Source organism: Artemia sp. Qi Xiang Cuo, chromosome 16, assembly GCF_049724085.1.
Source record: "Artemia sp. Qi Xiang Cuo chromosome 16, ASM4972408v1, whole genome shotgun sequence".
Taxonomy (NCBI): domain Eukaryota; kingdom Metazoa; phylum Arthropoda; class Branchiopoda; order Anostraca; family Artemiidae; genus Artemia; species Artemia sp. Qi Xiang Cuo.
In genome coordinates this window covers 18037681-18056830 of record NC_142809.1, presented here as the reverse complement: position 1 = coordinate 18056830, position 19150 = coordinate 18037681, and the positions used below count along the sequence as shown (strand labels likewise).

At 35.5% G+C, this 19150-nt stretch overlaps 1 protein-coding gene across 1 annotated transcript in view; it reads left to right on the top strand.

Moving 5' to 3' along the window:
• Positions 1-19150, top strand: part of LOC148942645 (trypsin-1-like) — a 118369-nt gene that overhangs the window by 8008 nt on the left and 91211 nt on the right. The window contains exon 2 of the mRNA XM_089102153.1: positions 12366-12449. Within this exon, the coding sequence (XP_088958279.1) occupies positions 12380-12449 (70 nt within the window). The 5' untranslated portion in view covers positions 12366-12379. The remainder of the gene's footprint in view (positions 1-12365; positions 12450-19150) is intronic.

Below are 19150 nucleotides of genomic sequence, written 5' to 3'. Positions count from 1 at the left end.
AAAAAACTTTTATTTCCTATAGTTATGAAGTTAAAACCGTAAAATAATTGAGTTTTTGGTATTCAATATTAAATTAAAATTATCAGATTACTCAGTACCGCTCAACGCCTGTAGCTTTTCTCAATAGCGCCCAATACTTGAAATTCTTGTCATATTTTCTTAAGCTTAGTTTTAATGCTTTGCTTTGAACGAACTACTTTGAAAATGCGTTGGTTTTCATAATTACAGAGTCTGAAGGCGTTAAATTTATCCGTGTTTAATAACCAAATTGGAAAAATATCGATGGTGTACAATAATGCCCGTCCAACGCTTCGACATTTCTCATTAAAACTGAACTCTACAAGCTCCTACCTTATTAGCAGGCTATTTTTTGTGTGTATTATTTTGTAATTACTTTACTTTTTTCATTTTTATCTACTTTTGCTGTAGTTTATATACTTTTTTTCATTACCTTTCAAAAAATGTTTGTCTCTATGCTTTGATGCCCATCAAAAACATGACACAGAGCGTTAAAATATTGACCGTTTTACTGCGCTGGCAAAAGTATCGTGTTCATGAAACTACACCGTTTTATAAAATATAGCCAAATAAATAAAACAAAAGCTTTTCAACTGAACATAAAACGAAGTAAAATCACTCTGTATATAACGAAGACTACCCCCTCCTCAACTCCTCGCTCGTTAAGCTAAAGCTTTTCAGTGCTTTAAAAGCTTCTTTTTCCAATTTAATAGTCCTTGTGTTTCAGCAAATTTTCTTAAATTTGCCTTAAAAATTTAAAGTCACACTTTAGAGTAAAGAGCAAGGAGTTAAGGAGGGGACAGCCCTCCTCATATAAGGAAATTTGTTTTAAGTTTTAAAGTTACTTCTTATTTTAAGTTTAAAATAAGTTGAAATCATGACCATACCTAACCAAGATATAATGTGAAATACCGGCCCCTTAAAACCCGGATTTCTTGCTGTCAGATTGTAAATATCAATAATTTTAAATATATTAGTACCACCCTACCTTCTCTTTTTTTCTGATTAACAATTAAAATGTTGGATTTAAATTAAAATTAGAGCAGCATATGAATATGCAGTCCAACTTTGAGATAAACAGTAATTTTGTTGAATTAGTCCTTGTTAGTATTTTTACTACAGAATTTTGGGAAGACGAAGAGGGGTACTGCTGTTTATATGGATAGAAATTCTACTTGACTTTTGATCTTCTGCGTGGCTGAAGCTATAGTAATCTCTACAACAGGGTTCTCTGATATATAAACACGTATGTCTAAAAATATTGAAATACACAATTAAAGAGGGAATATTACCATTTGAAATTGCTGACAATAAACCTCCTAGTAGAATTTGATACCTGCCCCCCCAAAAAACAATTTTCTAGCAGGGCTTATGATGACCCATCTCGCCTTTTGCACCTCTGTGCTGGTAGCCGTGCGAATTTGATATTTTATGCTATATATAGAAAGATTGTTGCAATAGGATAATCGCCCCTTCGTACCAATAGTATTCGTCAGAATCACAGTTTTAACAGTTTCAACACCTCCCCCTTCACCAAACATTCTATATTTACCTGAAGCCTCAATAAGAGTAAGGATATTTGGCGTTGAAATGTACTTTTTGACGGATCTGCCCCCACACACCGTGAATAAAATGACCCACCGTATCTTCTTAATAATAACTGATGCGTACTTATAAATACCTGTATATAATTTAAGGAATAGGAATCAAATTAGTTTGCTTAAACGAAGCTTTGAAATAAATGTCACTAACATTTTTCTGCAATATGAAGGAAGATATTAACCACAACACAATTATTCAGGTTAAGTGAAAAGAGATGAGATAGTAATTTCTATTCTCTGCTACCCCTTTCTATATTTATCTGTAAGTCTCATGGAGAGTTAGCAGTTGGGGCATTGAAATATACTCTTTTAAGCACCTGCCCCAACCCCGCCAATACAAAGAATCACCGCCCCTCTTCATGATAGCTGATACGCAATTACACATAATAAGCACAAATTCATAAGAAAATAAAGTGCTAAATCCAGTACTGCCACCGTGCGAGAATTTTCCTCTGGAACTGTGAAGCATAAAATATAGTTTTTGATGTTTTTAAATCAATCGGCCCGCTCAGAATATTCGATTGTTAGTAACTTGGTGCTCTTTGGGGCAAAATTGTTGTTTGGTGCTATAAAATGGCTGAAAACTACACTTTCCTGCGCCCAACTCTTTAAAGTTACTAAAAAAGGGTCCGAGAGCTTTTAATTTATCTTAAAATTAGCTCTATCCTTGTTTTCTAGCAACTTCTGTTTGATACGATCACCCATGGAAAAAAAAAAGAAAAACAAATAAAATGCATCCACGGTCTTCCTTCTGGGAAAACATGCAAAACTCCACATTTTGTAGATTAGAGCTTGCAACCTCCCACAATATGATTCTCTGATGTGATGAATCTAATGGAAGGATTTCCACTAAAATTGCTTGCTTTTTGGGGATGTCTTCCCTCTTTTTTTGTAAATCAGGTAATTTTTCTCAGGCTCGTAGCTTTTGGCGGATAACAATAAACTGAAAGAATTTCTTATATTTAGAATCAGCATAAAAAGCCAATTCTGTTGATACATCAATTGTCATCAAAATTCCGTTTTATACAGTTTTAGTGAATGTTGGTCGGAGTTGCTTCTTACTTACAATTCGTTACCGAAAACTGTTTGATAAGATTTTCTTGTGATAAACAATTAAATTCGAAAATGTTCAATTTGATTAGTTGAATTTGGGTATTGAAAGAAAGACGGTGAGGTTGACAGCTGGATTGTGAGTTTAATTTAGTTTCTTTTTTCTATTTTACGTTTCTTTTTTTTTTAATGTCTGAAGACAAAATGAATTTCAGTTCGAGGGGAAGAATTGTCCTGTTATAAAAAAAAGGTGTATTTTACCCATTATAAAGCCAAAGCATGGGTATCAATGCAGGGAGGGTGAGTTTTGATTATGGGCCCTTAGAAATATGAAGATCTTGGCAAAACTCCACTTTAGGGGCTTTTGAGATTTTGAGAATGCTGTTTTTTAGTTTGTATATCTATGCCTTCTGTAGCTAATTCTAAGGCTTAGGAAATTGCATAAACACAAGTCTGTTTTAATTTTGGGAAATAATAAATCTTTCTGTAACTTCAGTTTAAGTCTAGATTTTCTTTTACTCTATAATTTTAGACACAATGGATTTAAATTAAATATCTCTATTATTGCATAATATTTAAATATATTATAGATTGACCCCTTTGGTAGGAATCCTCACCGCTTGAAATTTCTCAGCATTGTTTCATTTTTTTTTTTAAATTAGTTACTCTTTATTTAAGAATTTTTTTTCTAAATGTATTATTCCTAACTTATTTCTAAGAAAATGTATCTTAATATACCCCCGTGCCCCCACCCAACACTGCTATTGTGGTGTCTGGTCCTCTTCCCTTGAAAATTTTCTATGGGCGCCCATGGTTGGAAACATAGAAAATTATATTTATAAATGTCTTTTTTTTGTTTCAGAGTATGTTTATTTTACAACAAAAAAAACAACAGAATATTCCCCCAGCAAGACTCCATTTCTAGGAAAACACAAAAGAGAAACAGAAATAAAAGGAAATACACCAACATCACATTTTCTTTACAATGCATTCACAACTTCAAGGAACTCGACACAAGAAACAAAAAATTTAAGAAATACAAAACAAAAATCCAATCTCCCACCTCAAAAATCCCCAAAATCGCAAACCAGGCATAAACCTGATTGTAATTATAGAACCATTAATAGGCTACTGACTAATTTATGGTGCTCTTAATTTATCGTGAAAATAATTTATTTCTTCTGGTTCTTCAACATCAGGTGACAGTTCATTCCAAACTTATGGACCTGCAATCGGACAGAATAAACGAAATTGTACTTAGTGGGATCCGAATAAGATCAGCACTATGCGTTTTATGATCATGTGGCAAATTTGTAAAAAAAATTATACCAAAGATTGACCATTCAATTATTTATTTGAAAACCCTACAACTATTTTTTAAAACGAACAGAGCAGATAAATTAGAAAAAAAGAGAAGTGAACATTTACACTAATAAAACAACAACAAAACATGCAAGTGTTGCAGAGCTGGATTGGATTTTGCTTTGTCAATTTTAATGGATATTTACTGAAAAGGCATAACTTACGAGGCATGAGGCACCACAGCGTTGTAAAGACTGACAAATTGAAAACGGTTGCAACGAAATTTCTGGTTCATATTTCAGTTGGCTGAATTGAATCTTTTCGTTGGAAGGGCTGAAGCATAGGAGGAAAGTATTCGGCAGGAAACATGGCAATGCGGGTTGCTGCATTATCGTGATGGAACCTCCATGATGAAGCAATTGCTAAACGGACGTGGGCAGTTTATTCTTGGTTTTTTAAGTATCTCCACGTAAAAAGCAGTAGGCTGACAGGCAGCAGTTTCACGGTCTGATCAGGTGGTACAAATTTTAGGTGAAACCAGTAAAAAAAAGATCCACTTTAGTTTTTTTTAAACTTCTGTAGGCTTTTTTGGGGCGAGGTGAAGCAGGTGCATCCTATTCAAAGCTGTCATGTAGTCGTACTTAAATAGTCATGACTCATCTTCAATGATAATGCTGTCGAGAAAATCTGGATTATCACCGACACAAGTAAGAAGTTCTTATTCAAGAAGAAGAAGATACCTTTACCTTTTTCCATTGATTATCACCACGATTTACACTTAATCTCACCTCTATGAAGGCTTGGAGATACTGGCGACTGATACGTCGTGTAAATATAACACACTGCTACACCAACAGACCCTGCACCATTCAACTAGCTTACAGGGTTTCCAACTGTCGACGTCTCAAAAAAGTACAAATCAAGGCCAAAAAGAGTGATTTTTGATAAAAAAAGGGTGCAAATAAAAAAATTTGCGGCTGCCGCCGCGCGCTTCCCCTCTCACTGTACTCATCACTCTTACATCATTTAGAAATAATTATAAGTTATCCTACGATCATTAAGCATATTGCCCTTAAATTGTTCAAATGTATTTAAAATGAAGTCAGGAGGGCGCCCTGCCTAAATGAACAACTAAATAGTGACTTAGACAATAATTCTTGTTCTTTTTATAGCTTGAAGGTAATAATCTGCTAGAAATTTTTATATGTTAATGCAGATTGCTTGCATCTTTAACTGAACTACAGTTGACTTCATAAAATATTTAGACAGATTTTGTCTCTAAACATTTTGTATCAGGATTAATACAGGTTCAAATTTGTAGAGAAAATATGGTTGGCTTTCACCCTCTACAAAACCTGTCATGCATGCAATCCTTGAAGACCAAGAAATAAAAAAGGGTTGACAAAAGGACTCATCAATACCTTCTAAGATTATATTTTTGACCCTGGATTTATTTCTGAAAGTGTCATTCACCTAACTTAACTACTTTTTAAGTCATCAAGAAGTCCCTAAACTAGAATTGTACCCCATATTTTCATAATGTACCATTTTCTGTCATTTTGTTAGTATGGGTCCCATCCAAAAACCAATTCTTGTGCCTCTGGCTGGTAAGGTAAGATTTTTCTTCCAGAAAAAATGGCTATAACAAGCCGAGATCGGTCATTCGCACTTTAAAATGGTGCATAGGCCAAAAATCTTAGCAGAATTTTATTAGTTTGAGTGTAGACTTCGAAAAGGTCTGCTTTAGTTGCAAAGGTTTGCAAAGTTTGAACTTACTTTTTCATTTCCTAGAAACTTGGTAGCGCCAAACAACTTTTGACTTCCTCTATTGAATTTTAATTTCTACTTTCCACGTTTTCATTTGTTAATTCGAGTTTACTCTCCTTCTTCTCAAATGGTTGGAAATGCTGGAAAGACAACTGGAGTTCTGGGGGAAGGCGGAGATAACAGAGGTCATACCGGCTAGCAGCTGTATCTTTTGCGCTTAAATAATTTAATTTGAAGTTCTTTATTTCGCTAGAACTTCTACTATCATCATTTTACAAAAGAGTGCAAAAAAGAGTGATTTTTAGCTAAAATTGGCAAAAAGAGCGCGATTCCCGTCGGTCGAGGGATAGAGTGCAATGAGGTAAAAAAGGGTGCAAAAACTACAGAAGTCTGCACGTTGACAACCCTGCAAGTAGAGTAACATCTTCCACCTTTACCATGTTTTGACATGAAAAAATAATCACCCCCATGACATTCACGACGAACCTTGTATTTCTTGTCCGATTCTGCCATTAGGTTTTAACGGTACCGAGACCCTCTGTCTTGTAACTTAAATTTTGTGCAACATCAGTAGAATTTTATTTTTACTTCTTACATTTAGATCTTGTTTAAGCTTAGAGCAGCTATACTTCTTCAGTTTAAATCCAAATTTTGGAACAAGCTAAAATTTGCTTCCTTGCCAACAACAAATCAATTCAAAGTTGAATAAAAGTGAAACCACTTTTTTATTTAAAGGCTGATGGCTAGGTGTGCTTCACTGTTGTATATCATTTTATAATTCGCAAGATTTCACTTTCTTTTAATCTACCATTCTCTCTCTACAAATCAATTTAACTGTTGATGGTCAAGTTTAAATTTTACTTTTTGCGGTTTTATCAGAATCTGATCTGCGGTTTTCATCCAGTGTTTATAGTCATGGTCTTTATATAGCCCTGGTAGTAATTACATCTATACATATTTTATCTGTATTGAAATATATGTTATATTTTAATACAAATTAATCCTGAATTTTGTCTATATCAGTAAATTCATTCGGACGATTTTCCTTTCTTTTTCATATCAGGATATTTATTTCCCTAGACTTTATTTTAAAGATCCCCGCTGAATTAAAATTTCCTTTATTTGTTATGAAAACCGTATACTAAAGTTTTATACTAAAATACTAGTTTCAAACGACATTGAAGTTTCAGTGACATTGAAGGGGATATTCCCTATTGTTTTTGCCTCCGTCTCGCCTCATATAGATTATTTTTACCCTTTGAGATATTGATTTTTTTTGGTATTTTCATTGATAAATGCATTTTTTTGCATTCCATTTAAAAAATCAAAAAAATTGCCCCCTCCCCCTATAGATATTGAAAAGCCCACTTTTCCCTTTCTCCTGATGTTTTTATGGTGTTATTACTTCATAACGACGTTGAAATTATTCCCTACAGGAGGACGGTGCGGCTACACCGTAATTTGAGCTATTATAGGAACAATAATTAAATCCAACGCAGTCGTATAGGGTAAAGTGAAAACCTCAATTAAAAAGAAATGTTGCGCATATTCAAAGTACCTTTTAGTTTTATCTTTAATAAAGTACTTAGTATGCTGCAGTGTAAATACCTTCTTTTATCTTGGCTTCAATTTCGATTTAGGTGTTTGTCAAAGAAAAGAAAAAAAGTGTAATTTTATTTAAACTCCTTTATATTTATATGCTACAAATTCGCATTTAATGGCTCCGCCAGCATTACGGGCAGCGATTTGCTGGAGACTAAAAAGTCGTACGGATGATCTTTAGTCCCTCTTGAGTTTAGTGCAGTAGGATACTCAAATTATTTATGGGATACCACAATAGAACCCTTTTAGCAAGGGTACCTGCAGTGAAAAGGGCACCATAAATTTTAAAGACGCCCCTTTCTTAGAAGACGAAAGACCTCCTCTCCCACCTTGAAGCCCTGGGACTGCTAGACAGGCACAAGCTTATATACCTAGGGCCATACGTAAGGGGGGATTCTTCGGGCTCACTTCCCGTAGAAATTTTGAGTCTCTAGATGCGCTTTTCAAAATCTTCCTGCATTCTTATACGGTCTTATACCTTGTAATTTGCCCACTTTTTGCGTTTCTTTCTCGAAGTTGTGCTCTACCCTATCCGAGCTGAAATTCGGCGTGTCTACCTGAAACAATTTTGTATAAGTGTTCTCTAGTCACCGATTCAATGGGATTGCCTTGGAAAGAACAAGAACAAGGGTAACCAGGTAGCGAGAGGTACGTCCTATGGACTACATTTGGGTGGAAAAATCCCGACGAATAATACAACGTACGCACCCTGTTTACGTACCTCGCTAGGCAGCTCTTCTTGTAATTTCATTATTTCGAAGATCTTTCATTAATCAATATAAAGGTTTGAAAAGTGAATCATGATCAGTATTGGGTATGGTGAGCACCGCAATAGAATAATTTTTATCGGCTTTTTATTAATTATTAAAATAAGTGGTAGGTTCTCGCTTTTGCAAATATCCAATAGGTTTAATTTCTTATCTAATTGTTTGTTGTAGGTTACTTTAAAAACTTAAAAATATTGACTTTCATTGAAAACTGCTAAAGCATTAGGGCTTTCGTTTGGAGTAACGGGTAAAGTTTGAGTTCTTGAAGTCAGTTTCTTGCTCGGAGTACACTCAAGAGTCAATTTCTGAGATACTCAGCCTAAAAAAAAATCGAATAAAAACTTCATGAGAGCGAAATCTCTATGCTTCCCATATTATATTTCCTGGCACAAATAATAATTCAAAATTATATTTTTATATTGTGCTTATAGTTGAACCCCTCTTACTCTTTACATAGAGGTGCTGCTGTTCCAATCGAAGAAAGGGGGGTGCCTTTGGAAATAGTTTTATGAAACAACTGAATATCCGACCAATTCTAAGAAAGTCTTCTTTGACTTCAATTTTTCCTTTTACTCTAGGTTCACTTTTGCCCAGGGGCGGATCCAGGATTTTGTTTAGGGGGGGGGCAAAATAGGTTGATCCGATAAACTTGCGTTAGGAGCAAGTTTAATTAACGCAATCTTGTGTTAATTCAGTAAATAACACTACTTTAGACTACGTTGGGGGGGGGGGGGCGCCCCTCGCCCCCTCTGGATCCGCCACCGCTTTTGCCACATATTAATACAGAACATATGGTTCTGAACTTTAATTGCAACCAATGAGTTTTAATCAGATATCATCTAAATTAATATGTGGATGCTTGTACCATATGTTACTTCTTTATCCTTTTCATCGAGACCCGTGGCAAAATCTGATATTTTTGATTGCCAAGATGCTGGCAGTTGCCATTGAGTATGGGAAACTAATAAAAATACTTAGCTAATTTCTAAAACAAATAAATAATGATAATGACAAAAATATACAAACAAACAGCGTCCTCCTGCGCTGCCGAACAAAACCAAAATAATATTTGTTGTTGTCGAATCTGTCTCTTTTTATTAACTCACCTCACTCAACTCACTAACTTTTTTTTGTATTTTAAATTATTTTTGTATTTCGTCGCATAAATTTGCTAAATTTGTGAGCCACTTTTTGATGACTCGATTGCTCGACTACTTCGAAATTCTGTCAGTATATGCACTTCTGACTATAGTGCAGTAATACAACATCACAAATTCTTCTTCTTGTATACTCCCCCTTTTATAAATAAAGCATGATGTCTAGATGCTTTCTAAGAGCCTCATTACTAATAGCAAACACTAAATAGCGACGAAGACCACAGTGCCTTTCTATCATAAACAACAAATAACAAGTAGAACGATAGGGATTTTTTTTCGTATGACACTGGAATTCTAAACTTTAACTGAATATTTCGACCCTATGTCCAAGGGCCGTCCTCAGCATAACATAAATGAAAATATAAAAGAGAAACTTACATTAAAATACAACTTTTAAAACTAAAACTTTTTAAAATAGCCCTAGCATCATAACTTCAACAAAGTTCAACGAAATCCTGGTTGAACTTCGTTGAGGTTATAATGCTATGGCTGTTTTCATTTTTTTTTTAAGTTGTATTTTAATGCGCCAAACTGCTTGAGGTCGATAAAGCTCTTTTTCCGCCATCTTCTGTTCAAATTTTCACATTTCATTTTCTTCCATGAAATTTCTACTTCCTTTAAGTCTTTCTTTGTGACATCTCCCCACCACACTATGTTATGGTTTTATTTTTGGCACACACGGGTTGTCAAAAACCATGTTCTTTGGCTACCTTTCATCCTCCATCCGTAAAATGTAAGGCAACCGTGTTAAACACTAACCTAAGTTTGACAAAAATACAACTAAACAACGCACATCCTTAAAGATGCGTAGAAAACCACTTCGTTCAACTAAATCTTCTGGCCTGCCCATGAACATGCAAAGCAAGTTGTCCTAGGGGCGTATCAGGAATAAACATTTCTTTAGACTAATTATAAGCATGAACTAGCTGCACAAACAATACTTGGTAATGCAGATGAATACATACATATTTCCTCTTTGAGCTGCTACTGCAGTCACCGTAATAAAAAACACAAATAAAATAGCACTCCGAAAATTCCACTTTACTCTTTCACGCACTTCAAACAACCACTGAAAAAAAACCGACTCAAGTAATAAATAAAAACTGATGATTAGAATACATTTTTTCCTTAACTTTTCTTCTAGATTCTTTTAACCTTGTTATTTTATTTATTGTGTTTTTATTACTATTCTATGATTTTGTTTCTCTATAGTCAACATTGTTTCGTACCGATTTCAGCGTTGTTTGACATCGTAATTAGAGCGAATACCTTAGCACATCTTCCTCAATGTTTCTTTCGAAGCGCCCAGGTTTCAGAGCATCACCAAAAAAAAACCCTTTGCTCCTGTGGCACACTGTTATTAGGAAGTCATTGAGCAAAACAACAGTTTCGTTCAATTCATTCTTCTTGAATAAAATAATCAATAAAGGGGCAAAACCCATCCATTCTTTTAAGAAGAATTTTGTTATGAGACTTTCTGCTGGTTGGTCAAATCTGACTGTTTTTGGATTTTACTCTATTTTGACCCTTCCACAAATATTGCCCTCTTCTCGAACTCACACCTTTCTTTGACACACTCTCATATCTTACTTATAGTTGTTTCCTGTCTCAGTATCAATGTCTGCACACAGTTGTTTCTATTCAAACAACTGTGTGCAGTTCTTTTATAATGGAGGAGGAGCCTGTGTAGCTGTGTTGACCTCAAGCGGCTTGGTGCTGCAGAGAGTTGTTAATAGTAGTAGTAGTAAATAAAGAGGGATTGAAGTATGGAATGCCAAAGCATCCACAAAATTTTGAACTCCACTGGGCTAAAACTTCATAAGAATAAAACAAATGAAATCAAAATAAAAACTAGAACATGTTTGACTATAAGTTTTTCCCAACTCTCAGTTTTTCAATGAAGCTAACTATGGACGTGGGTCGCTCTTTACTAGGTGCACGCTGACTTAGCTCAATTCCACCCAATTCTGCCAAGAGCTGAGGAGTTTTATCACTCCCGATAGCTTAGACTATTACCGGGAGCTTGATTATCTGAGAGTATTTTATTCCTTGGAAGTCATGTGTCAGTGTGCTGGGGCCTTAGCAGCTATTTTAGCCTAGGCACTTTATGACATTTAGACGAAAAAATGTTAGTTGGAAGTTAGTTATCAGTTTTTTATCCATTTGGGTGCGACATGTTCATTACTTGATATTGCTGATCCCCAGGCCATACAAAACACACAAAAACCTTAATTATTCTTGCTGGTAATGGAATTATTAACCAGCCTATTGATTGTGGTGGGCCTTAAGAACAAAAAGAAAAAATTAACATCTCATAGTTGCAAAGACACCTTAAGCCAATACAGCGGCACAAAGCTGTGTCAGCTTCTTGCTATTTTAATCTCGAAGGCTGCCACTCAAAGCATTGCAGACAGGGTACAACTACGTCATTTGGGGTGATTTTCCATTGAATTCTTGAAATCGGTGCATTTTTAAAATTGAATTCTGTTGACAAATTGGACATTTGGCGTATTTTTCGAGTTTCGGCGGTGGTTTCGGCGTATGGTGTATTATCTTGTTCTGTAGATCTAGTAACTCTAGTCGCTCCTTCACCGTCGTGCGACAAGTATGTTTGAATCTTAGTTCCTAGAGTTGCCAACTAAGATTGCCTAAGTAAAAACGCCAGTAATGATCAGGAACACGTTAGATGGCAACAAGGCTAGTAATAGATCACCTCGTATACGAAGCCAAACAGGTCCATTTTATATCCGAATTGAATCTATCGCATTGGTTTACAGTAGCCAGTAGCCACCAAAGTCATTCATTTATTCTCATAATGTTTTCCTCATTTTCCATAATATAACCAGGTAGTTTCTTTGAATTCTTAATATTTTTTCCCCGTAAGCTCTTTTTAAGGATGGAAATGGGGTTGATTACAATAACCAAGCAGCTTCTGCAAGTTACTGAAAAATGATAAAAACTAATTGCAAAATCCTGTAAAAGTACGGTCATCGCGAACAGATGATATAAATGCTGCTTCTTTTAAGAATCAAGACTGCATACACGCAGGTGCCGACAAGAAAGTTCCAAATATTATTCTATTTAATGCTGTTTATTTTCAGGGGTTCTATGAGCGATGAACTTGAAGCCATGGTGGCTTTTCCTATATCAGCTTGTTTCCTGTTTGCTCCCCCTACTGGTTCAAGGTAACAAAAAAAGTGTCTTGTTTTGTTTTTAAATACAAGTAAAGAGCGAAGTTAAGACTTAACACGAACAAAATTACTTTGAGTGGTAGAGGGATGTTACCGCCTTCGATCTAAGGTGCAAGTGGATGCTGGTGCTTAATTGAGCAGAGTAGGTTTTCAATACTTTCTTTAAACAGATATAAATATTCCTATTTTTTTGGACAAATGATCATAAAAGCTCCCCTCTCATTAGGTTTTAATATTTGCTCGTTTTAAGGCTTTACTATTGCTCTTTACTTGTATTTGTACGTATTCTTTTCGAAATTAACTTTCTGCTCGTTTATTTAATTTTTGTTGCAAATTGTTTTTTTTGTCCTCGTATAAAAGGGAGACCCTACCCTCATTTAAAATGGTCTATAATTTTAATGCCAAATGATTGTTTCTGCTTTACTTAAAATATTTCTGCTTTAGTATCAAAGATTATTCTCTTGTTCTGTTTAGACTCCTTTCGAGAATCAACAGAAGCCGTCACTATAATCTACCTTGAAGCCACTCGCAATTAGATTTTACAAAAGCAAGTTTCAGTTACCGCAATTTGAACCAATTATAGTTTCGTACGATTTTCTGATTGGCTAAAAAAATGTATGAAAAATGATCCTAATTTAAGAAAATTCACAGCCAGATTATAAATCCAACAAACAATATCTGTCATGTAACAAAATTTAAATGTATATGTATTTGTTTGGAGATGTACTAACAATATAAAACATCCATGGCAACTGGTGTTTAATATTTTATTTTTGTTTTCGCTCTCGTAACACGAAAATATTGGAATGCAGCCCCATGTGTTGTGAAAATTGGCCATATCTGATACGCTTCTAGGCGTTTACCCCCCAGCGATTCCCCCCCCCCCCAGAAAATACCCCCCCCCCCCGTGGAAAAAATTCCGGGGAGTCTCTTCCGCGGGGGGCATTCTCCGGGGAGGTAATCGCCGGGTGGGTAAACGCGGGCCACCATATGATACATATAGTGCTTTCCAGTACTGTCCAGTTGCAAGTCGAGAATTTGGCGAAGAGGGACGGGGTTAGGGTAACTGCCTGGGTTTAATTTTGCTCGACAGATTCATAGTGGGTATTAGCAATGGAGATTCTAAAAATTCCTTTTTATTTTAGTTTAAACCATTTTGAAAGAATTTCAGGCTGTTTTTGGTAACTTCTTAAGTTTTTTCCGTAATTGCAGAACGAACATTAATATTAGCAAGCTGTGCATAAATAGCAATTATAGTTTTTGAATCAGAGATGATACGCAATTTATTACAATAAAAACTTTCTTATAAATCGCCATTTTTAATTTCTGGTCTATTCAAAGGCGAGATTCGCCCTGTACTACTACTGCTGCCGCCATGATTTCTAGAATGTTTGCTTGAATGCTTAAAAAGTGTTTCAATCTTTGGTACGTATGAAAAGTTGCGAGTTTTGCTGTCTCCTCAAAATTTTAAGTTTTGAACATTCTTCTATAATCGCATTAATTTCTACTTCATTCGCGTTTTTTTTTCAATTTGTCTTGCCACCCTCGTAGCCATCACGCAATGGTATATATATGGGTGTTATGCCCTAAGTAACAAACATAGGTATTATTATTAATTTTCGAGGAATATGAAATAAATTTTCTTGACCGACCCAAAAAGGAAACAAAAACAGTACAAAATAGCAAAATCAGAAAAGAAATATTTCAAGCAAGGGTTATCATGGATAATGATTATTGATATTGAATAACATAAAATTGAGCACAATTTAATGTGTTTTTTTAGGTATACGTTAATGTCTGACTCATAGTAAAGAGTAAGTCCAACTTACAAGAGTGGACACTGGCACTAGTACTGACAATAAACCAACACAATCTAGCCTTTGGAGTCTCTGGGCAATTTTTAAATTATGAACAAGGCAAAATTAGTATAATAAATTTAATTTGTAAAATTAGTGTATTACAGTGTATCGGATTAACGACGCTTCATGACTACTAGGGTCCTGGTGTCGGCCCTGTAGTCTGTTGATACAGCTCGGTTCGATCTGTGGGTCCTGTATTACCAAGCTGAGATCAAACCCACTGCACCACAGGACAAAATTTTTGAAAAGGGCTATTTTGTTACCACAATGAGCATTGAACGTCCATCCTCTATCACCAGAAGAGAGTACAAGCAACATTGTGCTGTAGCAACAAACAAAATTAGTGCATTGTATCGTAACATATTAACGACACTGCTTGACTCCTAAGGTCCTTCCGTCGGTCCCGAAGTGTGTCGCTACAGCCAAGTTCGAACACTGGGTCCCGTATTACCAAGCTGAGATCAAACCCACTGCGCCACCACAGAACTAAAATTATCGTATGTGTATGTATCCGATTAACGACGCTTCTTGACTACTAAGGTCCTTGTGTCGGCCCTGAAGTGCCTTGCTACAGCCAAGTTCGAACACTGGGTCCCGTATTACCAAGCTGAGATCAAACCCACTGCGCCACCACAGAACTAAAATTATCGTATGTGTATGTATCCGAGTAACGACGCTTCTTGTCTACTAAGGTGTTCGAGCACTGGGTCCCGTATTACCAAGCTGAGATCAAACCCACTATGCCACCACAGAAGACAGAACTAAAATTATCGTATATGGTATGTATCCAATTAACGACATTTCTTGACTACTAAGGTCCTTCTGTTAGCCCTGCAGTGTTTGAACACTTCCTACCGCCAGGTTCAAAGACTGGGTTTCGTATAATCAACCTGAGATCAAACCCACTGCGCCACCTCGGAACTCTTAAATGAAAATAGTAGATACAAATAAGAGGTTAAAAACAATACCAAGACAAGCTAGATGGTGTTGGCGATTTTTTTTGTCGACGCTAGGGTCAATTTCCGCTCTTTAATATGGCCTTTACTTTTCTTTAAAAAAAACTTTCTTTTTTGTAAAGTTTTCTAGTAAAGTATATATATATAATATATATATATATATATATATATATATATATATATATATATATATATATATATATTTATATCGGCGCGTACAAACAGCTCCTCTCATTTGATCTGCCATCAGCGGTCCAATTACCCTGGAACACGTATTTTGGCAGAAACTTTTTCAAAATGCCTTTGAAACCATCTTGAGACTTCGAAACCTATTTGTAATTCCTAAAAACATATAATAATAACATTGCACTACTAATTACCGATTTTCATGTATGTATTGGAATAAATTAATTTAAAATTAGTTTCTTCAAAATTAGTGTTCCAACCTTGAAGCCAAGTTTCGCGTTCAAGAGAGATCTGACTTGTCTACCCGTGAAAAGATCTAATGTCGCTTATGTTTATACGTTCTCGTGAGCACTCTCACCTCGGTCCGGGTTTTTATAATCGGTGAGATAGGGAAAGATCATACTGCTAATTATATATACTGTGGACCCGGCTCAATAGTAACCAGAACTCTAAAAAACGGGGTTTTGATACCAATAGATACATCAAAAGAGTCAGATTTTAATGATGATTTCAAATATGTATGTTTCATCAAGTTTAGTCCTACCCATCAAAAGTTACGCGCCTGAGAATATTTGGCTGATTTTCAAAAAAAGGGGGAAAGACCCCTAAAAGCTATAGAATCTTAATGAAAATCTCACCATCAGATTCAGCGTATCAGAGAACCCTATTATTGAGATTTCAAGCTCCTATCAGTAGAAATGTAGATTTTGCCAGAAAAAAGATTACGGATGCGTGTTTATTTGTTTTTTGTTGTTTTTTTTGTTTTTTTCCCAGGGGTGATGTTATCGACCCAGTTGTCCTAGAATATCGTAGGAAGGCTCATTGGAACGGAAATTAAAAGTTCTAGTGCCCTTTTTAAGTGACCAAAAAATGGAGGGCAACTAGGCCCCCACCCACGCTCCTTTTTTTCCCAATCAAAATTTTGAGATAGCCATTTTGTTTAGCATGGTCGGAAATATGATAACTATGTCTTTAAGATAACTTAATCCCCCAAAGTCACCGGGGGGAGGGCTGAAAGTTATGAACTTTACCCAATGTTAATATATAGTATTGGTTATTGGGAAGTATAAAGACGTTTCAGGGTAGATTTTTTCTGGTACTGGGGGGGGCGGGTGTTATGTTGGAGGATGTTTCCATTGAGAAAACATCCGACCCAGTGGTCCTAGAATATCGTAGGAAGGCTCATTGGAACGGAAATCAAAAGTTCTAGTGCCCTTTTTAAGTGACCAAAAAAATGGAGGGCAACTAGGCCCCCTCCCACGCTCCTTTTTTTCCCAAGGCCACCCAATCAAAATTTTGAGATAGCCATTTTGTTCAGCATGGTCGAAAATATGATAACTATGTCTTTTAGGATGACTTAATCCCCCAAAGTCACCGGGGGGAGGGCTGAAAGTTATGAACTTTACCCAATGTTAACATATAGTATTGGTTATTGGGAAATATAAAGACGTTTCAGGGTGGATTTCTTCTGGTACTGGGGGGGGGGCGGGTGTTATATGGGAGGATGTTTCCATTGAGGAGGTTTTCATGAGGGAAGGGACATTGCTATGAAGAGGGCTCCGGATTTCCCAGCATTATTTAAAAAAAGATCATAAATAAAAAAAAACAAAAAAAAACAAGTATTTCAACTGAAAGTAAGGAGCAACATTAAAACTTAAAACGAACAAAAAGTATTACATATATGATTGGGTTCACCCCCTAGTCAATATCTCTATCTTTAAGCCAAAGATTTTTTAGTACTTTCATAAGAGCTATTTATTCTAATTAACGGCCTTCGTGATTAAGGGGTAATTTTTAAAGAATTGGAACAAAATTCGGACTTTAGTGCAAAGAGAGAGGTATTGACTTGGGGGCGAACCCCCCGACATACGTATTAAAATTATATGAATATAGAAGTTCGTTACGTAAGTTAATTCGTAAGTTACGTATATTTATTACTAATAAAAAAGTTCGTAAATAAAATTAAACAATTTTCGAGAAAGCCATTTAACCAAATAAAAGTAAAATTATTATGCAAATTTGGTTTTAATTATTCATGTACGTTGAGCCAAAATCAAAACCAGCATTAATTCAAAAAAGTTCAAAAATTAAATAAAAAAACAAGTTTTTTTAACTGAAAGTAAGGAGCGACGTTAAAACTTAAAACAAACAGAAATTATTACGTATATGAAAGGGACTGTCCCCTTCTCAACGCCTTGCTCTTTACGTTTAAGTTTGACTTTCTCACAACTCTATTTATTTTAAATAATAAAAAACTTTAGCGTAAAGAACAAATAGCCGTTTGACAGGTTTCGTGTCTGGTTTCCTTGATACAATATATAGCGGTGTGTAGCATATAATGCACCAGTACCCATTTCTTTAATCAATCGAGGCCTTTGAAAACTTTTTTTTAGCAAAGAAAGAGAAAATTCTTTGGCTACGCAGATTTGATAAAAGTTATTAATTTGTCACGCGTCAATCTTATTGAACAATTGCAGACGAGATAGCTTTCACTGTCTTATAATTATAATGTTGAACCATAAATATAATATCTTTAGCGAAAGAGGAAGAAGTATTACGAAATCAACAGCCAGAGACAAGGAGTTATTCACTATTTGTTACAGGTGACCTTGCCTGTGTATATCTGAAACTAGAGGCGTGTAAAATTTCTCAAAGAAAGGGCCCAAATACCCCCTGTATGTTTATACTAGCTAGAGACAAGCCAGATGATGAAACGGCTGCACATCAAATTCTTCCGAGATGTCTTGTGTTATGACTTAGGCTTACCTTTAACGTAGAATAAATTTATAGAATTTTTCTCACTTTTGGGGAATGACTAACCTCTACCCTTCAAAGCTCCTCCCATCTACCTGACTAAGGCCTAAATGTCTGTCATTTTATCGTGTGTGTCTATTTGTTTAGTTACAGGACTTGAATGGAGCTTGGGCCTCATGTGGTTCTAAAATCTAAAGGAGATGATACAAAAATACTTCGGTGATCCGGGGTCTGTATTCTGTTATGATTATTCAATTGGTTGATTTGTCTTGTCCTAAGCTCATTTTAATTGAAGTATTTACAAGCTTGAGTTAGTAAGCACATCAATGCCAGAAGCTCAGAACCAACGGTGATATTGCATAAGGAGATCCAAATCAATGCAAACTCTACCTGCAAGCCAAGAGCAATGAATGTGGAAAAAAGTTGTGTGTCCGTAATGATTACCTTTTCCATCAAATTTATTCGTAATATTTTATACAAAGTATAGCATGATGTTCGGGTGGTGCTCAATACATTAATTTGTTCTGGAAAAATCTGTCATTGATGGCGTTTTGTTCAAATTCTTATACAGCTTTGATTTCGTTAAAATAGTAAAAATAAATGAACACCTGACAAATATTGGCAGTTTCAACTAGCATTGAGTGATTATAAACATCAACGTCTTGGATAATAAATTAATATTATGAAAGTCCAAAATGTAATTTTTGATAACAAATGATATTTGAAAAGTGTTGAGTCTTTAAACTTGGACACGTGAAACTAGAAACAAAGTGAGCTTTTCTTGCGCAGTACTTAAGCTAATGAAAAGCTGTATCGTGCTTAGAAAAATATTGACAGATTTCTGCAATGTTACTAAACTGGATTTGACCACAAGATGGAATTGGCTCTTCATAGATTTGGATATATTTTTTAAAATTTAGGAGGGGAAAGTCTTTAAACG